This window comes from Passer montanus, unplaced genomic scaffold (genome assembly GCF_014805655.1).
Source record: "Passer montanus isolate IOZ18808 unplaced genomic scaffold, ASM1480565v1 scaffold109, whole genome shotgun sequence".
Classification (NCBI taxonomy): domain Eukaryota; kingdom Metazoa; phylum Chordata; class Aves; order Passeriformes; family Passeridae; genus Passer; species Passer montanus.
Window position 1 is genome coordinate 122,467 of NW_024357502.1, and position 23,407 is coordinate 145,873.

Here is a 23,407-nt window from a genome sequence, read left to right on the forward strand (position 1 = left end):
TATTGATTTAGATCAAGGCTGGAGGCTGTTGCCTGGTAAGTATAAGCCACCTCTCCTCCCTCTCTAGGCTCAGCTTCTGGAGTTTTTTGTTCCTTATGTGGGATCATATGCAGGTTGAAGTAATTTGCAGCAGTATCATGACATGTTGTGTCCTGGTTGTCCAAGAAACCCTTCAGTGACATCATGCCTTCCTTTAGAGAAGTTACTTTATTCCAGGAGGTGGGATAACTGTCTCCCTGCATTCCTTACAGATACTCTCCTTATTGACTATCAGTTCACCTTCAGCCTTTCCCAGGAGGATGATCGTTATTACACAGCAATCAACTTTGTAGCAACACCTGAAGAGGTACATTTTCTATTTTCCCTTTTAACTTTGTCCTTTGTCTTCTCTTGGTCCTGGAGGCAATGAGTTGTTACAGTTCTGTGGGTCTTTAGGTGTAGTCTTGTGATATGGAAGGTGTGTCCTGCTCCATGAAGCAACCAGAGCTTTTTGACCTTGGCTTGGCTGTGCAGTCCCAAATCATCACAGGAAGATTTCATAAAGAACCACAGCTGATTCTTACAAGTTGTTGGAACAACCTCTGAGCCATTCCAGTATTTTTTAAATCACAGACCAGTTTGAGTTGGAAGGGACCTTAAAGCTCATCCTGCTCCAAACCTGCCCCATGGCAGGGACACCTCCCACTGTCCCAAGCTGCTCCCAGTGTCCATCCTGGCCTGGGACACTGCCAGGGGTCCAGGGGCAGCCACAGCTGCTCTGGCAATTCCAGCCCAGCCCCTGCCCACCCTCCCAGCCAGCAATTCCTTGCCAAGATCCCAGCCCAATCTCCCCTTGGCCAGTGGCAGCCATTCCCTGTGTCCTGTCCCTTGTCCCCAGTCCCTCTGCAGCTCTCTTGGAGCCCCTTCAGACACTCCTTAGGCACTTCTCTTCTCCAGGCTGAGCATTCCCATCTCTCTCAGCCTGTCTCCAGAGCAGAGATGTTTTTCTTGTTTTCACCCCATATCTTGTTTCTCAGTTCTCTCTTTGATATCTGTACATGACTCCTTTGTTATGTTTTCCTGGAGGAAGAGAATGCTTCTTCCAGAAAATATAGTATGTAGATTTTTTAGCTTGATGTATTTTCTTTACGTAAGTAACAAATTTCAAGATAATTTTTTTGTAGCAATGATTTCTTAGGAAACAGTACAGCAAAACTGCTTATCCTAAAAACGGGGTTTCTTTTTTGTTTCTTCCTTTAGCAAAACAGAGACCTGGACATGTTCATCAATGCATCTAAAAACTTCAACCTCAACATTACTTGGTCCACAAGTTTTGCAGGTAAGTTGAGGATGATCTAAGTAACTCAGAAAATTTTTCATTTAGCAGTTTCTGAAAAAAGCAAATTTAAATGGGAAAATTTTGGGGGTTTTTAACCTATGTACTTTTTGCATGGTGTTCTTAAATTGTCAGCCTGAGTGGGAAAGTAAAATGTTTAAAAAAAAACTATGTTTTCAACTTTAATAGTGTATTTTGTAAACACTGAAAGTGCAAATTTGGTTTTTTACAATGCAGCATCTTGGCACACAGTGGATTTGAAATGCAGTGCAGCTTAACATAGTCGATTATGAATGGTTAATTTTTTAAAATTAGATTTTAGGATGGTTTGCCCTTTTGTTTGTTTTCTTAAATACACATTGAAGTATCTTTTCTTGCTACTCAATACAACAGCTGGCACACAGGCTGGGGAGGAAATTCCAGTTGTTTCCAGAACTAATATAAAAGAATACAAGGACAGTTTCTCCAATGAGAAATTTGATTTCCGCAACAACCCAAACATCACCTTCTTTGTTTATGTCAGCAATTTCACCTGGCCCATAAAAATACAGGTAAGAGCTGCTAATATATGTCAAATTGTTTAAAGGTGCTTTTTCTATTTCTCTCAAAACGGTGGGAGTTTGCTGTGCTTGAAGTAGTCGAAGCTGAGCCAGCCTGGTGTAATCCCAGAGCAGACAGGGTTTGATGTTCCTGGATAAGAGGAAGAGGGTGTGAGGTATCTTCTGATGTTGCCTCAGCCCAGTGGATCTGAAGATGTGCTGTGAAATAGAGACACTCATTTATTAACAGGGCTGTGTTTGATGAGGTGTCTGACTTCAAATGTGCAGATCTTGATTTTGTAGGAAAAGACTGATAAAGCTAAAAAGGAAGCCTGGAAAGAGCAGACAGAGGAAATGCTTCAGTAGCTCTTTAGTGCCTGGTACTCAAAAGGCCCAGCTCAAGGGCCACCCCCTTTCTCTTGCTGCTGCCTTAGGCTGGTGGCAGGTGCAGGATGAGCAGCTCATCCTTCCCCTTTATTCAGGGCAGTTGGTTGGCAGGCAGTGCCTGGGGCACCAGGCTGGCCGTGGTGATGAAGTGGTGCAGGAGGAGCAGTGGGTGAAGCTTGGTGGTGATAAAATCAGACAAAATCACTTTCTGACTGGTAAAATCAGACAGAATCACTCTGTGATTGGTGGTGATAAAATCAGACAGAACCACTGTGATTGCAATCACAGATCCTGCAGCTGCTGAGACAGCTCACAACTCAGAGCAGCCTCAGCCACCTTCCTGTAGTGGGCTGGTCAAGTATCAGCTCCCTGTGTGCTCAGAGTGATGTGGGTGTTTTGTGGGTGTTTGAAGGACAAAATCCTTGGAGGTCTGGAGCTGAGATCATGGAATGGTTTGGGCTTTAAAGGTGTTCTTGTCCCACCTGCTGCCATGGGCAGGGACAGCTTTGGCTCGCCCAGCCCTGTCCAGCCTTGAACAGTTACAGGGATGGGGCAGCCACAGATCTCAACTAAAGCTTGGCATATTTGAATTCTGCCTTATTGAAGAAATTTGGTGAAATATGGGGCCCCAAATCTTTCCATCTTCACCCTTGTTCATGCGATTGTTTTGTGAAAGCTGACATTTCATATTAATGCACTCAGTGTTTCAAACTTATTGGTCAGGCAAACTCACTCTTCAACAAAAATAATGCACAGGATAATACTGAGCAAGAAAATGAGATCTGCCTGGAAAAAAGGTCCTTCAGCTACAATGATATTTTTCCTGAATTTTTAAAAAAGTATTAGGAATACTTGTGAAACGTTCTTATCACCTTTTCCTAAAAGCACTGGGTTTTAATTACTTGGGAAGCTTTGACTTGTTGATTGCAGATTGAAGATTTGGCAGGTTGGCTTTGGACTCTTTTTAATATCACTTACAGTTTTGGTAATCAGTTTACAGCTGGAGATTTTTTACTTCATAAACTGGTAAAGTCTTAGTTTATTTTCAAGTCCTGATTTTTAAATATGGAGGAGCTGATGAGCTGCCATGTAAAATATTTGTCATTGGATACTCAAGTAGCAAGTCCCAAACCTCCTCATTTTCATGTAAGTACTACTTGTCATAGGGGAAGTAGCATCTGTGTACAAAGGTGAGCACTTATGCAATGATTTATTTAATATTTGAGCTTCTCTTTCATCAGATTCATAATCGCAGGAGTCAGGAAAAAAAGTTTTTTGGTTTTTTGTTTGACCTTATGGGTTATCTTGATTGATATTTGATTTTCCATAATCAGGAGACTGGACTGTACCTTACCCTGATTTATTTCTTTGTTATTTATTGCTGCAGAACTGTGTGTTAGGGATACAGCTGACTGGTTTTTCTCTTACCACTCCTTACAGCATCCCCTCTTCCCTTCCTCTCCTGGTTTCCTTTACTTGTATGGTTGAAACATCTCTTGCTGCTTTGTTTTCATTTGCTGAGCAATGGCACAGCTTGATTTCTGGCAGTTCTTATTTTATCTCTTTACTTCTTGCTGGCTTTAAAGACATTGCTAATGAATCCTTTCCTCTCCTTAATACAAAGTCTCTCTGATTGATCCTCATGCCCCTTTCGAGGTTAGCTCTGAGGATGCAGCTTTCAAATAGTTTTGCATCTTTGACCTGAGAGAAATATTTAGATGGCAGCTTTCCCATTCCTGATCTTCTTAGTCCACTTGATTTTACTGTTTGATTTCATTTCTCATAGTTAAAGAGTGAACTTTGATTCTCTTACAACACTTAACCTCTCTTTATCCTTAATTTAATGTGAATGTGCTTGTATGCACTCAATCCAAGTTAATGTTTTATTACCAGCTCTTCTTAGTGTCTTTATTACTTGCCAAAACCAAGTCTAAAATAGCACCAGCTCTTATTCATTGAGACACAGTTTTTGTGAAGAAGTCTGGCAGTGACCAGCAATCTGTGGTCCATAGAATTTCTCAGTTTCCTCTTCAGTGCATAGCTAAAAACCAGAACTAACCGTGTCCTCAGGTCTTGTACACTCGGCCGTGAGGGACTGACCTTCCCTCAGCTGCAGTCTGTGTCCCTACCTGTCCTTTCCATACCCCAGTTTTCTTCATTTTTGTGAAGTCGTGGCTCTCTGTAGTTTGTGTTTGATATGATAAAATAGAAGCTAAATTATGGTACAGGTTTTTGGGACAAAAATTTTTTTGGACAAATGCCCAGAGAAGCTGTGGCTGCTCCGTCCCTGGAAGTGTTTCAGGCCAGGTTGGATGGGGTTTGCAGTGCCCTGGTCTAGTGCAAGGTGTCCCTGCCCATGTCAGCGGGGTGGATTGAGATGAGCTTTAAGATCCCTTCCAACCCACCTCATTGTCTGATTCAGTGATTTTAAGACTTCCTGGCCATCAGTCCTTGACTCATCCCATGCTACATTCTTCTCAGGAAGAGTTTTTATTCAGAGCTTTCTTTCTCTCATTTGTTTTACCAAGGGGTTCATCCCTGATTTCCCTGCAGAAAAGTTCCTGTGCTGTTGGGATCAGTCCTTCAGGTCAGACTGGCTGGTTAATTAAAACTCCATGTTGCAGTATGGCCAGGATACAAACTGTTCTCTTATCTTCTAGCTCGTCTCCTCCAGTATTCCTCATTGCACCTCCACTATTAAACTGTCACACAGTGACAGAACATGTTTCAATTTCCTTTGGAAATTACACTGATTTTAATAGAGTGTGTCAAAGTCAGGAAAACACTGCTCCTGCCAAGCTGCTGGAAATTATTCTGTCCTCATGTATGTGCATCACCTGGCAGCTCATGCGTGTGCTTGGGCTGCTCCTGGGCAGTGCAGCATGTCCAAATCATATTTTAGGGGTTTATTCTTTGTTTGACTATGTTAGTACTAACTGTCATTGTGCATACACTCACTTGTCTTGGCTTATTTTCAATTTCAATACAACAGATGTATTTAAACATGAGTGTTTATGTCTATACAGAATTTTGCAGCAGAAAACTTTATGAATGTAGCTTTTACTGCAAAGCAATTCTACAATCCACATTATTTTGTTTTTCTAAGTATTGCAAACTTTATCTTGAAGTCCTTGATTGAAATCTGTCTCTTATTTATTCTCTCTCCTTGCCTGTTAAAATCTGCATTTGGAAGTGTAGGCGCTCCTCTGTGTCCCTGCCAATGCTCAGTTCTGGCTCTTCTTTCCCACCTCTTGCTCCACCTTGCTCCACCTCTTTTTCAAACCACTTCAGTTCATTTACTTTTTAAAGTATATTCGTTTAGGATGTCTTTCCCTGCCTGGTTAATGAATTAAAATGATTATTCAGTAAAAGAACTAAAGCAGCAAAATACAGCAATCTTCTTCCTAATTCTTCCTTTCTGAGCAGTTCCAAGCATGAAGGAGTTCACTTAAAGCCTTACTTTGCCAAGCTTTACTGAAAATCCTGGTGAGGTCTTGTCAACAGTGTCTGGATATTTCCATTCTCTCTGCTTTGTTGGACACACGGAATTTTGAAGCATTTAGCAAACCCCAGCTGTTCACCTTCCTCTCCTCAGCTTGGCTCTAAACATTCCCTATCTTCCCCCAAGGGAGTCCACCCTTTAGGAAAGGACATTAGTTGGCATTGAGAGATTGAGATTTTTTTTTCACTTACGTAAATGTAATAGTAATCTTTTCCCCACTATTATTTCTCTCTGCTTAATCTTCATTGTGAGTTTGCTTTGTTATTCTTTCCAAACTTAGCTCGGAGTAGAGGAAAGACATTGACTAAATAATCTGTACAGTAAGTAAATAATAGCACAGTAAGAAGCAAAGGAATTCAGTGCAGAAACTTTCAGAAGAGTTCTCTTCATGGGTTTCAGTCCATGCAAAGTCAGCTCACTCTGAGGTGCAACTGCAGTTCTGGGGCTGACAAGTAGTTCATGGTAGGAATTTGAAACTCTCTTAGATACCTGTGTAAATGTCAGCAGGTTTTAACACTGTTTAAACTTGTGTGTATTTACCTGGGGCCGAGTCCAGTGAGTGAATTGCTCTCCAGAGTGTACAGCAGGGTGAAAATTTGATCTGCTTATACAGGAAACTCTCCCCTCACTGTAAGATTTGTTCTTCATCACAATTCACTGCTGATGGTGTCTGCTACCACTCACTAAATACAAATTGGTGGTTTAGTCTCGTTCCATACCCAACTATTGTTTATATTCACTAATGTTCTGTCCCATTTGATAGTTGATTTTTTCCTCTCAGATTCCAAGCATCTTGCATTGATCTCTGTGTTCTGAGAATGTGTAAGACGTTTAGGAGCTGATTAAGGCAAAACCAGTTTGTAATTGTATCATTAACTGGCAATTGCCTCCCGTCTTTCCTTTGTGTTGGTTGAAGGATTTTGATTTGAACACGCTTAAATGTTAATTATGAACCAAATGCTTCAAGAAACAAAAAGAGGCGAAGGAATTTTGCAGTCCTTGCATACAAAATGTACCATTTCCAAAATCTCATTAGGTATTCACTATATATCATTTTCTTGGCAATTCATTGTCGTGTTGGGCTTCAAAAAGTGCCACTGTGACTGCACAGCATTGCTGCCCATGCAGCGTGGTGGTGGCTGCAGCAGCATTGCATAGCTCCTACTGTTTGAAGTGCATTTGAGAACCAGTGGGAAACATTCAACTCACTGAAATTGTTGCCTTCCACTCAGATTTCATAAAGACTGTAATGGAAAAATAGCTAAAATTGCCTCTGCTGTCTTCAATTTTAGTTTCTCAAACTTTCTTCTGGTTTCCTCTACTTGATTTATTTCAGGATGGTCTATCTATATAGTCTCCTTTATATCTTCATCCTTTTTTACTCCGTTCACAGAACAAACGGGTTTGGAGGGACCTGAAAGACAATCTGTGGATTGTTAGCTCAGTCACATATGTGTTGTCATAGTTATTCTGTCTCCAGAGATGCTGTTTACCCTGACAGGAAGGTCCTGGTGAGCCCACTCCAAATGCTGTTTTGCTCTCTGGTTCCTCTGCTGAAAGGGTGAGTGGTGAACTGCAAGATGAAACAATTCATGGCCCTTCAGGGGATGGCAGCTGGCACCAGGGGTGTCAGGAGGGCAAGTGCAGAAACTGTCACTCATGGGAGACCTGGAAATTTGGGGCAGGCTCAAATTAAACTGTGCTGTAGTTAAACCAGAATTTGGTCTGTGGTGCTTTCTTTTGGTAGTGATCCAGGTGGCTGTCACAGGTCACTGTGTTTGGACTGGCACACAGAATCCTGGAATCACAGATGGGTTTGGATTGGAAGGGACCTTAAAGACCATCTCATTGAAACCTCTGTCATGGGCAGGGACACCTTCCACTATCCCAGGGTGCTCCAAACCCCATCCCACCTTGCCTGGAACAATTCCAGTGACAGGGCAGTCACAGCTTCTCGGGGCATCCTGTGCCATGGCCTCACAAGGAAGAATTTCAAACCCCGTCTAACCCTTCCTCTGGCAGGGGGAAGCCATTCTCCCTTGTCCTGGAACTCCAGGCCCTTGTCCCCAGTCCCTCTCCAGCTTTAGGCCCTGGAAGGGGCTGTAAGGTCATCCCAGAGCCTTCTCTTTCCAGGCTGAGCATTCCCAGCTCTCTCAGCCTGGCTCCACAGGAGAAATCCAGGTGTCACAGCTCCAGCTGCTCTATACAGATCCATTGCACGTGCAGTCCCCAGGAATGAGATGTCAGCCATTAGCTGAGGTGCTTCTTAATGAACCCTTTCATTCAGGGCCCTCCCTCTCTGCCTTCTGTTGCTTTTCTTAAATTCCCATTGCCAGGATGACTGCATCCAACCTTGGAAGGAAAATGCTCATTTTAGTGCTCCAGTGAAAAGCTGCAGTGCTGCATGAAGTGAGATTTCTGATAGATGTGGGAGGACAACTGTGCTCCTGTTAAGCCTTTCAGAACTGCCACTTTCTTGGATTCAGGTGCCTTGTATATTAGACCTGGGACCACTGATTTTTTTAAGACCTTTTCTTCTATCTTGAACTGTTTTAAGGGAATAGCTGAAGCTCTGCTCTTTCACAGGCATCAAAAGACTTCTCTGCCTCCCTCTGCAGCCCAAGAGTTTCCCACAGGATTGGGTTATAGTTACTAATTGCCTCCTTTGACCTGGGAACAGTTCCCCCTGGTTTCCAGTGATATGCTGAAAATGTCTGTAGGGATGTAGGAGAGCAAACTCCCTTCACATCTCGTTGGCTCGGCAGAGCTGGCAGTGATGTTGGAAAGGGGTCTTTTCCCTAGCCCGGAGGTATTTCCTGTCTTGTTTGTAGGCAGAGTTCAGGTGGAGCCACCTGGTGTCAGCTGCGTTTTGGAGTCAGATGAATTTTATACTAGGCTGACATTCTGCTGAGGAATGGCTCTTGTATTTTCTTATGCTGAATGTGGATGTTCACGTTGGAAATATTAGCCAATATTTTGCTAACTGCCAGGAATTACATTTTTAAGAAGACTCCACAGTTCTCAAAGCACTCACTCTGATCTTTATCATTGTTTATTTCAATGCTTCAGTGCTGCTGTGTCCTCCAGTATGTAAATATTGAAGCCTTCTGAAATTCTCATTGTTCAAAGTCAGGCTCCTTTATTAGAGCAGTTTTGATTTGCAGTTCTTCTAATGCTCTTCCCCATCAACCTGGTAGTTTTATTTGCAGCATTACCCCTAAAACAGGGGCAATGCTGCAAATAAAACAGGTGGTCTGCATTAGCAAGAATCTTAATATCACTTTCAATTAAGCTTTAATTTTATTTGCCATTCACGTTTAGTGTAGTTCAGGAAGCATTTGTTTTCCTCCAGGGCTAAGTGATGGGTGACACTTTGCTATAGCCAAGGAAAGCTTTGGGGTACCCTTTGCTCCTGCCAGGTGAGGATGGGCCCAAAACAGAGCTGGAGGAGCAGCAGATCTCACACATTCCTTTTATTTTAGGCTTTCAGCCTCTTCAGGTGGCATGAGCCTTGCCAGCAGTGATGCTCTCTGCCTTTCCCTCTTTGAGGTTTACAGCCTGACTAAAAGGCTTTGATAATCCATGGAAAGAGTGAAGAAACCATCCACAGTTAAAAAGCAGGGCCTGAACTGTCTCAAATGCCTTGATTCCTCTCTGGAAGGAGCCTTAGATATTTGATACAGGATAAATAATCCCTGAGGACTTGACATGGCCAGTGGAGGTTTCCAGTCTTTCTCTAAATTAGTGCAATTCTCAAACCAAAAGCAACAGTTTAATTGAATGAGAGCTCTTAGTGAGGGTAAAGGAGAAGTATCTTTGTTGTTGGCCAAAGAGAATAAAACACATTCAGATAGGTAGGGATTGCTCTAATAAAATAATTATGTAGGCTTGAAATCGCAGTGAGGTTGCTGATCTGGACAGCTTTCCTGCAAGGTCCTCATGTGCCTCATGCATATTTAACAAGAAAGGGATGTAAGTGCAGAGATAAAATCATCCTCAACTCTCTGGGACCCTTTATTCCAAAAATGTTCTTTTTTTTCTGTTGCTTCTGAAAGCATTGCAGTGCCTAAGTTGTTTGCTAATGATGTCCCTTGCCTTTCCTTAGCTGTAACTGCAGGTGCTTTTGAGCCTCTCTCCCTGCATCTCTCTCACCATGTGAGGGTTTTTCTTGAAACCCAACAATGAAACGTAAATTAATTTGTTAATCTGATGAAATTTGCTGTTGAATGTAATTACTTTTGGAGACATGCAATTACATGCTGATTTTTCAGAATAGGCAAACTGACGTCTTCTACTGTGGGATGGAAAGATTTAAAACAGAACAGTTGAATGGTCCTTTAAAACATGAAACAGCTGCTGGTGTTTTATCTGCTCCTGCCACCTTATTTTTGGCATCAACTGATGACATTTTTCTCCTTTTAGAAGTTGTTCCATTTTCGATTAAGTAATATTTTTGTTAGCACCTTCTCAAATCCTTTGAAAGGAGGATTTCTCTCACAGGCAGTTAACCCTTGGCAGGAGGTGGTGCCACTTCAGTCCTTTTTGCAGGAGGTTGCAGCGTGAACAATCCTGAAAATTGTTCATGCCAGATTTTTCCCAGGTGCTGTGTTGGGAGGGAGGAGTGGATTTTTATCAGAGATTCCTGGAATGGTTTGGGTTGAAAGGGAGATGAAGAATCATCCCATCCCACCCCTGCTGTGGCAGGGACACCTCCCAGTGTCCCATGCTGCTCCAGCCCCAGTGTCCAGCCTGGCCTTGGGCACTGCCAGGGATCCAGGGGCAGCCACAGCTGCTCTGGGCACCCCGTGCCAGGGCCTCACACCCTGCCAGGGAACAATTCCTCATTCCCAAGATCCCACCCAGCCCTGTCCCCTGGCAGTGGCAGCCCTTCCCTGTATCCTGTCCCTGCAGGCCTTGTCCCCAGTCCCTCTGCAGCTCTCCTGGAGCTCCTTCAGGCATTGGAAGGGGCAACCAATGAAGTCTTGGGATTTTACATCTGCTGCTTGGGATTTCTTGGGATGAGCTGTATTGACTCACATAACTTTTGTGAGATTTATTGTGATACCTTTCTACAGCACTGGAAGTCTTTGAATGCCTGTTGCAAAACTTCAGCTGTATAAATAAGAAAAGTTACAGGATACCAGAGAGAGACAATCTGCAATTCAGATTTTATAACACCAGGAGCATTTCTTGGGTCGTGTTTTATTGAGATCTGACAGTGACATATATATTGATTGCCTTAATTTTAAGGAAGCTGATTTTTTTTCTCTCTTTTTGAATGCAGGGCTGGAAAATATATAAATAATTGCAGAATTAATTTTATGTGGAAGCTAAGTCCAAATCAAGCATTAATTTCTTCTGGGTGAGGCCAGTGCTGGTTGCTTGAAGTTGCTGTATTTCTGTGATGAATAACTCTTGAAAATACCATAACCCACCAGAGAATGTAAATATAGACCCCAAATTCAAATATATTTCAGAAAATGAGTGCTGTGGGCCATTGCTGAGAAGCTGAGAGAGCGAGATACTTTTCTTTATACAAAAGCTTATTTAAAGAGTCAGAATAGTGAGCAGAGTTAATGAAGGAGAGAAAAGTGTATTGGCAGTAAAATAGAAGAAGCCACCCACTGAAATGTGACAGGGGATTCAGCCTGGCTAAACCACAAGGGAAAGTATATCCAGAACTAAGAGAGGGTGTGTCCTGGTTTAGGGCAAATTTGGGAGAAAACCTCCAAATTGGGGTCCCTCTAGAAAGCAAATTCAAGTGACCCTTCCACCAGCTGGTTCAGGAAAAGATTTCCTTGGAGAAAAGTAGAAAAAACTGTTTATTTAACAGGCAGAGCATCCACCAGCACAATAAATGAACAATATTAAACGGTAACACCTCTCACTGTTCTGCAGGGATGACACACTCAGAAAGTCCCTGCGTGGGCTGCAGCTCTGCTCTCTCAGGCTCTGGTCAGTCCCTGTGGCGCTGGAAATGCCGCGGCCCAGCCCGGCCCGGCGGCCACAGGTGGAGCTGCCGCTGGTGTTCAGGCTGTTCAGGCCAGAGCAGGTTTAAACAGCTCCAAAGAAAGAGTAGGACCACAGTCCAGGGAACGTCTTTGCCTCAGCGAGCTAAAAACTAACTGAGAGCAAAGGAGAGCTCTGTGCCGCTCTCTGTCCATCCACAGACAGCCCACTCCAGGAGCCAGAACGTGGAGGAGTGAGTGCAGTGTCTGAAAACAAACTGCAGCTGCTTCTCTCCCCCTCCACTCTCAGAACCAGCCTAAAGGTGCAAAACTCAATTCTGGGCTAAACAGACCAATGGGGATGTGAGCATCATAAAGTCACCCCAGGACAGGTGCCTGTGCCTGGTTTAGCTCCCGAACATGGAGCCAGAAACACTAGCACTCCATGGACAGCTCTCAGCTGACTGCGGAGCTTCTTTTGGGGAAGAAAATATCCCTGGAATGACCTGAAAGCTTCTTTTTCTCTCACTTATTTTCCTAACTTTGTATTATTGAGATTTTGACTGTTTTTAGTGTATTGGCAAATGTTGCTCCCAGCAGTGTCGGCAAGCAAGAGCAGGCGTCAGGGCGTGGTAGTACTGTCACAGTCGTGTATAGGAATACATTTCTGGCATGGTTGGGGATTTCACAGGGATTTTTTCTTAAATTGGTTCTCTTAAATTATTTTTTTTTGAGTTATGTGTCATGTACAGTTACTTCTTTAACCAGTCTGTTTTGCATGCAAGATTAGCACCATCCACCTTCCCACACCTGGACCAAAAGTATCAATAAATTATATTAATATCTTGACCGAGGGTTGAAGTAAATTCCATCAATTGATTTGTCACTTCAGTATTTTACTGGGAAATTCTTCATGACAAAAGGGTGAATTACATCTTCTAGAAATCTCTTAGTGGTAGGCAGTGACTACCTGGCCTTTTTAATGCAAATCTGAGAGCTTATAGAAAGTTGTTCATTCTGCCCTACCCATCATGGTTATTTTTTTCAGATTTAATCTTTAGTCTTTTCAGTCTTTATTTTTTAAGATTTCTTGAACACCAAATCATAGCTAAGGCTCTCAACAGAAAAACCTGTGATGAATAAAATAGCCCAGCTCTATGGTTCTGATTTCATGGCTCCTTAAAACTGATCCTGATGCTATGTGGTTTGTTTAAAGTAAATTAGGGGGGTTTTAATTACTGCCACGTTAGGTTGTAATGTGACGTTTCAGATGACTTGTGGCTTCAGTGTTGTGTAATAATGTGATAATGTTGTCATTTGAAGGTATTTTAATTTGATTATTTGTATAAATACCTATTTAGTTTCGGGCTGGAACTAGGTAGTCTTTAAGGTCCCTTCCAACCCAAATCATTCTATGATTCTATGTGTAATATGTATTAATATATATACACTTACATTTTGTTTTATTAAAGATGAGATTCCTGCAGCTGCACATTACAGGATGTTTTGCTACAGGTTGATAAACATGTTAAATTTCTCATTCAATATGATCCTTGGAACTCACAGCCTCTTTGGGAAGGAGACGGAGCTTGTTTTCCCCATTAACACTACTGCAACCCTCAGCTCTGTCTTGCATTTTCCCCCCTGTTTTGTCTGGTCAGAAATTATGCAAGACAGAAGGTTTAGCCTGTTTCCATCTGTCAGCTATATTGAACCCTTAAAAAAGAAACTTGCAAATATTGCTTTGGCTGTTTTATACTTTTTATTCTTGATTCCCTCTTGTGTACTTACATCACCTGCTCTTTAGGAAAACAACTTTTATTCCTCTGAAGCTCAGTAGACTATAAAGCTCATTTTTACTGGACTTCAAGGGTCTGAGTGAGAGTTTGAGCTGTTCCGTGCTAAAGTTTTAATTTTCTCCATGCTGAACCTCTCCAGCAATAGTCAGCATGCTGCAGAACGTAACCAAGCCTGCACGCAGACGGTGCCAGAGCTCTGCTGGGCACGGAGCCAGGAATGGGATCCCTCCTTCCCAAGTGCAACGGGATCCCTTCTTCCTTCCCAAATGCAATGGGATCCTTCCCAAATGCATCTGCAGCGGCTGGGACTGGAAGGAGGTGCTTGAGGAACTGGAACTCAGAGGATTGGAGTATTTTCCTACTGGTGATGGGTCTTCTGTCTCAAGATTCAGGATCTTTATTTTTAACCACTTATTCCAAGTACCTCAGAGCTTCCTTGTCTCCAGAATAATTGTTGCAATTGCAGGATCACAAAATCATTTATGTTGGAAAACCCTCTAAGACCATCAAGTGCAGCTGTTCCCCGGCACTGCCAAGGCCAGCACTGACCCATGTCCCCAGGTGCCACATGTACATGGTTGTTCAATCCCTCCAGGGAGGGATGCTCCTGGGCAGCTATGCCAGGGCTGCACAGCCCTTTCCCTAATTTCCCCAATGCCACCCTGCCCCTCCCTGTCCCAGCCTGAGGCCATTCCCTCTGCTCCTGTCCCTGTTCCCTGCAGCAGAGCCCGACCCCCCCGGCTGTCCCCTCCTGGCAGGAGCTGTGCAGAGCCACAAGGGCCCCTGAGCCTCCTCTGCTCCAGGCTGAGCCCCTTCCCAGCTCCCTCAGGGATTCTGCAGCCCCTTCCCAGCTCCCTCAGGGATTCTCCAGCCCCTTCCCAGCTCTGTTCCTGCCCTGCACACGCTCCAGTCCCTCAGGGTCTTTTGTCCTGTAAATGGCCTGAAAGAAGAACTGAGAAGTTCAAAATTCACTGAGGATTCAGAAGAATTGAATTTTTTCTGGCTGTGGCTCGACTTTCTTGGGGTGTGTTTCTGTCATGTGGAGCTGTGCAGGGTCTGAGCTGAGTTTGCTGTTTCAATTATGGGACTTTCCAGAATTTTATTTCCTGGTGCTCTTTAAATTCAGATGTGCATCACAATTCAGCCTCTGGCTATTTATTGAACAAATACTCCTCGTTTGTCAGATTTGTGTGATAATTTCTGGGATGCTGTGAAATTTGGGACCACATCTTAAGCACTATTTTTAATTTAGAGACCATCGTGCCTGTGTTCGCTCTGCACAACGTGAGAGAGTTCACATGGGAAGACAAAACACGTATAATTGGCATTTCTGAGCCAACTGCTGACTGCAGCCAATTAGTTGAGAAGTGACAATTTGTGACTACTGCAGGAAGGCAGCATAGTATTGGAATGTAAATCGATTTTCATCTCAGAATAAGTTCAGAAGTGAAGCAGGTTTTATATTTGCACGGTAGCGAGTATTTGTGCCATAAAGCTCAATGGCTCAGTTAATATTGCAGCAGGTGAGGAGTAAGTCATTAATCTCTTTCATCCTTCACGCAGGAGCAGAGTGACTCGGAGTAGTAGGTGTGAAAATCAAATTTGAGTGAGGATTAAATTTTTGCTTGTTGTAGAATGCAAATGTGAGCATGGGAACCTCTTCAGCTGCACCAAGTTCTCTCTGATTTGGAGAAAGGTGGATTTGATAGGTGAACTGTTCAGTAGATGAAGAATGGGTCCAGAGGAGGCTGTGGAGGCTCTGTCTCCAGAGCCTCTCTGCTCTGGAGACAGAATGAGAGCTGGGAGTGTTCAGCCTGGGGAAGAGAAGGCTCAAGGGAGAGCTCAGAGCCCCTTCCAGTGCTGCTTCTGATGTCCACACCAAAGCATCAGGTGCATTACAAACTCTCTGGGGTCTCCCACCTTCAAATCATGCTCCACTTCAACTTGTGTGTTTGAGTTTTTCAAGTTACAATTAACTCCTGTTAAGATCCTTTTTCCTATGAAATCTAAGGTTTAACTTTCCATCTAGAGAATCTTTCCCTGTGCATCAGGTTAAATTTTCTGCCTAACCTCCAAGTTTGGGTGGAGTTTTACTATTCATTTAAAACAGACATCTGTGGTGCCTCTGCAAGGGAATGTCCTTCTGCTTTTGTGGTGTGACTGGGGTGGGGATTCACCCAAAAGCTGTTGGATGGGGTTTGGAGCACCCTGGTCTAGTGGGAGGTGTCCCTGTCCATGGCAGGGAGTGAAATGAAATGGGCCTTAAGGTCCCTTCCAATCCAGCCCATTCTGTCATTCTGGAGCAGCAGCTGGAGGCCAGGTGAGGTGTCCCAGGGCAGCTGCAATAGCTTTCACTCCTCTTTAGTCAACAAATGGAGCTTCCAGTGCATCCATGAAACCAAGGGCAAGGATGCACCATGGAAATTTCAACTAACTAAATTTAGGGGTCTACAAATAGATGTCTTTGTGTGCCTCAGTGCTTACAGTTCTGTTATGGAACTGGTCAGGTAATAATTTTTTGTAATTTGTTATGAGGCACCTGCCTTGGTCAGCTGAACCACAGATGAGTTTTCCATTGAGTGTAAAGGGCTGATGGGAATGCCCCTGTGACCCTGGATTTGGGTGTCATAATCTGTGCCTGAATCCCACAAATCACCCGCAGAGGTGAACAAGCGCTTCCTTCTGGAAAGTGTTCCTCGGAACTGACATTGCTGAAGTTGTTTAAGAGCCACCTGCCTGAAAAAGGCTGGTCTCAGGCTGATGCTGTGTTTGCTCATCCCTCAGTGAGCAGGGTTAGCTCCAAACCCCAGCTTCTGAGGGGTGTTTTTGAAAGGCTTTTTGCCCTTCATTCCTGTGATTAGCTCTCCGCTGCCTTAATGACTTCCATGGCTCATTAAAGATGTTCACAGAACACAGGAAGCAGCAGCACATGGCAGGACTGAGACCGTGCTCAGGTGGTGGAGCTGGATTGCTGTGTTGGCGCATTCTTTCCCAAAACCTTGCAGCCAGGGCCCTTGGAGTTGGCTGAGTGCTCCTCTGGAGTGGAGAGCACCAGGAGCAGCGTGGGCCTTGGCCAGGAGTTCCATCGGAGCACACTGAGCTCGTGTCTCAAGGAGAACTGGAACAGGCAATCACAGTACTCCTGGGCAGAACAGAAGTTTCCACCCAGAATTATTCTAGAGGGCAGAATGAATGTTTTGATGACTTTGGCATCACTCAAGAATACTTAAAGCCCCTTTGTTTTACAGCAGGTCCTTTGACAAAGGCACAGGCACTCAGCATTCAGGCCACGGCGTCCTGTAAGTGTTGTCTGTATTTGCCAAGGTCAGATTGAATCCTTGCCTCTAACCATGGGAAAAAAGAGACAAGACAGTGGAGTTTTGGGGAAGAAATAGAGGAGAATGTGCTTAAATGTCACTTGCAGCTTGTTTGGCTTGTGGCTTTCTCTCACTGGAAGCCTGTGGAACTCCCAGCTTTCCACTTTCCCCTGCTGCTTTTTGTTTGTTAACTTTGGTGCTGTGGCTAGATTGAAATAAAAAGCAGAAAGCACCCAAAAACCTCTAAATTTCTGTGAGGTCCTGTAGACTTTCATAACATGAGTGCTGTAGCATTCTCCCACCTGCCAGGTGAGGTTAATGGATGTAGCAGTTGGACCTTTTGATATCTTCTGAATTCACAGCAAGCCCCAAACTCTGGGAGCCAGAATCACATTGTGCTGTCTCTGTTGGGTCACTCTGGTTTCAGAAGTTAATTACAATTTTATTTTTCTTTCTTACACAGTTCTATTCTAGGAGCATGTCCTGTGCAAAATATAATTTTCAGTTTCTCTTTTTCTCATCCCTGATATAAAATAGGGACAAAAAGGAAGGCACTACTGGTGGGGATTTAGTCACTTTATGTATTTGTGAAGAAAAATAGAAATATAATGTGCTAATAATACTGAGTTGTTACCAAGGTAAAAAAGTAGTGGAAACACTATTTTCTGTGGTTGTTCGTGTTTTCTCAAGTGTTTAGTGACCCAAAATGTACCAAATTATGGTATGAAATTGTCATACTTGAAATATCCCTCAGTACAGTCACAGAATCCCAGAATAGTTTGGGTGGGAAATGGCCTCAAAGCCCATCCCTGGGCAGGGACACCTCCCACTGTCCCAGGCTGCTCCAGCCCCAGTGTCCAGCCTGGCCCTGGGCACTGCCAGGGATGCAGGGGCAGCCACAGCTGCTCTGGGCACCCTGTGCCAGGGCCTCACACCCTGCCAGGAAACAATTCCTAATTCCCAAGTTCCCACCCAGCCCTGTCCCCTGGCAGTGGGAGCCATTCCCTGTGTCCTGTCCCTCTGTCCCTTGTCCCCAGTCCCTCTGCAGCTCTCCTGGAGCCCCTCCAGGCCCTGCAAGGTCTCCCCAGAGCCTTTTGCAACACCCCCAACTTTTACATTTTCAGTTCTTTTGTTCATTTTAGATTAGGGGTGCTAATATTATGTATAATATTGGAAATTATTTGAATTTGGAGAAGCTGTTGTCCTGATCCTATTGTGGTGAATAGTTTGGCTTCCTATAGAATATCAGTAACTTCCAGCAAAGGTGGAAAGAGTTATGCTGTGCTGAATTACCTGTACATCTGCTGTACATCTGTTTATTACAGTTAAACGGGAGGAGTTACTCAAATTTAATTCTTGCTGGATTTAACAAAAAAAATCTACATAATTTCTTATTTACTTGTGGACTGATTTTTCTTAGTGGTAAGTGAAACTCAGTTGTTTTTGAAGACTTCACAACACTTACAGATCACAAGATGGGCGATTTAAATAATTTTAAGTATTGTTGCATGTACAGGTTTAAGGTGAACCTAGGTCTTAGTTGGCCTACTTTAGTACAAAATAGTTATCTCAAAATTATTTTCAGATTTCTTTTCTCCTGAAGAACAAGCTCTGGTGCTTATGCAAACCAAGTCCTGGTATGTAATTGTTCTAATTGGATTTTCAAAATTTCTATCAGCCACAGGCTGTTGTTTAGCTCCAGCAATATTTTGAGTTTGAAACACCAACTGTTACTGAAATGTCTGTTGGGTTCAAATATACTTTTCCTTTGCTTCTGTTATTTTGTGGCCAAGTCATTTGCCATTAACTCCTTTGAAATGTGCGTGTACTGATTTCAAAGCCAGTGCAATTTTTAGATGTTGGCTAGTTAAAGGAAGCCAAATTTTCTTCTTGGCTTCATATTTTATGCAAATCATATGATAAAAAGTGTAAAGCTCTTAATGATAAATTTTTGTCAGTCCATGCAGCCAGCTACTTCTGGTTCTCTGGAAAGCAGGTGGATTATTTTAGTACTTCAAATGATGTGGCAACAGGAAAAGCAGGACAGGCGGTTGTGCTCTCCAGGGTACCTTTCCTGATAAAATAAACAGAAACTTTGTGGAATTTCCATGGTTAAGTGTAAGAACAGGGTGTGAAACCTGCTTTGGATGGCTTGGGAAGGGTCAGGGAGCTGCTCCATGGAAGAGGACCTGGGGATGCTGAGGGGGACTGCAGGTGTGCCCAGGGAGAGGTTTTAGGTGGATATTAGGGGAAATTTCTTCCCAGAAAGGGCTGGAGTCCCTGGTCCAGTCCTCCCCCTGCAGGGATTTCACAGCCCTGTGGATGTGGCAGTGCTGGGGATGGTTGCACTGGATGGGCCCAGAGCCTAAACCTAAACAATTCTGGGATTCTGTGATGTGGAAGTGGGGATTTGATGGTGCAGCTGAGTTCAGGTTCTGCCCTGTACCTGGGGGAGCCTTTCCAGTCCCCAACACGAGCCCCACGGAGCTTTCCTGCATTTAAGTTGCTTCAGCCTTTGGTACAGAATTCATGTTTTGAGAATGGATAAATGAATCTTCTACTGTCAGCTAAACTTAATTAAAAACACGGCCTGCTAAGAAATTGATGCCATATTTTTCATGGATCCAGAATGAACAGCCTACTTTCAACAGCTATTTCCAACCAAACTTTCAATGTAACTGAATTAATTAAGTCCTGGGAACAGATTATATTAGGGGAAATTAAGCTCTAAGTAAGCAAACCATTAACAATTATGAGACCAAATTGCCTGTGACACAGATTGGTCAGGTTTGATGGCACAAAGTGTTTTCAGCTTGTGAGGAATAAATTGTAGAAACAACCTATTTTTTTTAATCCTTATATGAGGTACAAGGTACAGGTCCTCAATTGGGCTTTATAGGAGAAGAACTCCAGCAGGTAGAGAAAATAATCACCACTGATAAAGCATTTGTAAGGCTTCTGTATGAAATAAACCTACATTATTTTTTTGTTTGTTTGTTTTTGTTTTTATTTGTTTCCTGCAATTGTTACCAAAAAATGAGAAGCCCTTCTCTGGTAACAGTCTCATTAATCTTTAATAGAATCTGTCATATTTTAAAAATAATAGTTTCTTGTTTCTTCTAATGGGAGCAAGTTTTGGTTTCCATCACTGAAACTGATCCTGATGGTCATCCACCAGGGACTGGCCTGTCAATGATTCCTTTGTGCTTTTAATTTTCTTTTTCTACTAAAGGATTGTTGATACATAACCAGGGCTTCATTTTGAAATGCGTCTCTTAGAGTCACTCAGCATCGTAGTTATTCTCAGAAATAATACGAAAAGTTGTTTTTTTTAATACTAGCTGTGTTACGTTTGTATTTTGGGGTGAGATATTTCAGTAAGCATTATCTTTGCCTTGAAGGCATTCCAGAATATTATGTTTATTCCAGAATATCCATTTATGCAAATACTGTGCCACTTTAGTTACTAGGCACTGATTTTTTACACAAAAAGTGGAATCTTGCTCACTGTCTTTTAATAATCAGAAGACTATTGGGAAGCACTGCAGAAGCAAAAAATCAACAAGAAACTCTGTGTTTTCTTGTCTTGTATAGGCAAGACTGTTGAGGTTGCAGCATCTGGTGTGCAGGTTTGGAGTTCACTTTCCAGCCACACAGTAGTTGTGAACTGCAAAGGAACTTTCAACTTCAAAATATTTCAATTTATTGATAAGAAAACTATTTGGGGCAGCTTCTGTACCAAGTTACAATGGGTATTTAAAGCAAATATGACCACAGAAAATGTTCCAGAACAACAGAAACCCAAGCAATTACTCACTTTACACATATTCATGAATTCTGGGATGTGGCTATTGCTGGGAGGGGGGATTTATGTTTATGCCAATGTTGCCATAAGTACTGTTTATTAAGGGAGAAAAACAACAAGTGACACCAGAAATGGATTTAATATCCGTGACAAGCTTTTTTCAGTGCATATTTCACTTTAATTCTGATTACATTCTGTTACTTCACGAAAGAGTTAATAGCTGTTGTGGTGCTGAGAGTTTGATAGGCAGAGGAAATAGGAGGTACCTGGAAAGAGCTTCTGATCCCTAATATTGCACAAGTTGCTTTTCTCTTGGCTCGCCTCCCCTCCACGTTGTTATTTTTACCCAGGCTCCCTAATCTTCCCTTGTGCCTCTAACCACCTCCCAGTTTCCTGTTGGCCTCTTCCCTCTGGTTTTGTCCCAAATGTTCTGGTGTTTTCCTGCTCTGCTGTGGGATTGCAGGGCAGTGAGCTAAGATGAATGCCATAGCTGTTTTCACAGTTTCTATCATCTTCTGTGTTTCGTGCCTCTTTGCAGCTCTTGGAGTAAGTTCCTTTTTCAAGGAGGTTTTGTTGTCTGGATATGGTTTGAAATGTAAATATAAATTTTGGGTTGCTGTGTAAACAATAATTAAAGATTTTCACTTTTCATTAAAGATTATTTGCGGCTCTGTGAAACTTCTGTTCTAAGTTTTTGAAGCAGTATTTTCTTCAATGTGCACTGAAGAATATTTCTGGGAACATGGCTGGGAGACAGAGTTGCTTGTTCAGCTTCAATTCTGGGATATACGTTTTCAAAACGATATGAAATTATAATTTATTTTCTTTTCCCTCAGAACATTTCTGTTCTTTTTCAAAAACAGTGTTGAAAAATATGAATTGATCTGAGTAAAGGTGCTTTTCATTGTCATTTTAAATCCTTTTTACATGTCTTGAAATATGAATTTTCTTTCCAGTAAGTAACAGAAAGCATTTGCTTTTCTTTTGCAGATTGCATTCTCACAGCACAGCAACTTTATGGACCTGGTGCAGTTCTTTGTGACATTTTTCAGGTACTTTTCATTTAAGACAGCTAAATGTTACTTCTTTAGGTTCTGGGCTTCAGCGTTTGGGTTCTTCTTGGTCTGTTTTTTTTAACTTAAACATCCTGCTTACAGCACAGCCTAGAAAATTGAAATCTTCACTCTGATTTAAGTATTTAATTAGGAATTATGTTAAGAAAATGAATTGTCTGCACATCTTTGCCAGTGCATGCAAAGGGAAGGGGAGGATGGGGCTGGGAGAGGGTTTTGGAAAAGGAGAAGTTCCTTTGGAGAGGATGTAGAAATCATTGACTTGTCACAGATGTGTGTGACTTACTGCAGGTTGTAGCACCTCGTTAGCCATAAAGCAGGGGAGTTATTTTGCAAAGAGTTAAGTCTGGAGTAATTTCCAGCTCTTTAGGTACCACCTTTTGATTTTAAACTGAACTCTGAACGTATGTCAATTTAAATACAAGCATATGTTACAGTTCAATAGAAGCCAAATACTTCTGTTTTTCACACACAGCTCTAAGTTAATTTCTTAGTGCCAAGTGAGCTGATGATTCCCTCAGAGTGGGAACCAACAGAAGCCATTTCAATACTGGTCTCCTCTTCATTCCTCCAAAACATACAGACCTAACAAAGAGGTGAAACAGTTCCAAAGCACAGCAGGCCCTCTCTTCAAAGCTTCAAAATCCAGTGTATTGGCCTCTGTTTTCGAGATTGCTAATACTCCAGAAGTGTAAACCAATACCTGATCGATAAGGAGTCCTACAGGAGGGATACACATGGAGTAAACACTGCTCCAGGTTTTACAGCCTCTTCTAAAGTAGGCAATATTATGCCTGGTATAAAATGAGCAGTGAAAATAATATCTTGCTTTAGATTTCATGCTAAATTTAATTAAAGCAAGAAGCTCCAGACAGATCCTTCAGACAAGTGGTTTATATCAATTTTTTTTCATATGGAGCTTTTAGAGAGTAGAATCTGCTTTAGTGCAGTCCCTGGGAATCAGTGGGTTTGAACCACCACCTTCCTGCCATTGGAGCAGAGTAGGCTGTTACTCCTGGCTCAGGCTTAACAGTTTGTTTTGCTGAATTATTCACAGTCAACATCTTCCCTAAAAATCTCTGTGGCAGGGTAATTGCTTATTAGGAAAATGAAGAGGGAAGCAGTTGATTCCTTAGTTCTTTTCTAATTGTGTAAGATAAATCTGCACTACAAAACCTGTCCATTAGTGCTTTACAGACCCAACTACATCTGCACATGAGGGTTTAAATTCCTCAGGATGAGGGATTGCTCCAGATTCATTATTGGAAGAGATTCCCAGAGCAGCTGGGGCTGCCCCTGGATCCCTGGCAGTGTCCCAGGGCCAGCCTGGACATTTGGAGCAGCCTGGGACAGTGGGAGGTGTCCCTGACATGGCAGGGGTGGCACTGGATGTGCTTTAAAGTCCCTTCCAACCCAAATCCTTCCATGATTCCAGTCCCAGGCTGAAGCAGAAGATAAATGCACTGTGTGCCTCGGTGGGCACATGCAGCTGAGCCTACATGTCCAAAGGCTGCAAGTTTCCTTTCCTCCATCACTGTTATCACATGGATCTCCTTGAGAAGTAATGTCGCGATAGTATTTAACATACTAACAAGCCAGAGGAATAAGAATATGTGGATTTGGGAGAAGACAGTTTACTGGTGTTTCTAGTTAAGCATTTATAGTGTGCTAGAAATTCTTTGATTCTTTCACTACGCCTAAGCTTCTCTCCAGGTGTTTTAT

General features: G+C 42.8%; 1 protein-coding gene across 1 annotated transcript in view; it reads left to right on the forward strand.

Moving 5' to 3' along the window:
• ATRN (attractin) overlaps positions 1-23,407 on the forward strand; it is a 146,590-nt gene that overhangs the window by 81,274 nt on the left and 41,909 nt on the right. Inside the window, exons 22-25 of the mRNA XM_039723794.1 lie at positions 252-346; positions 1,240-1,318; positions 1,709-1,866; positions 21,603-21,664. Coding sequence (XP_039579728.1) covers positions 252-346; positions 1,240-1,318; positions 1,709-1,866; positions 21,603-21,664 — 394 coding nt within the window. The remainder of the gene's footprint in view (positions 1-251; positions 347-1,239; positions 1,319-1,708; positions 1,867-21,602; positions 21,665-23,407) is intronic.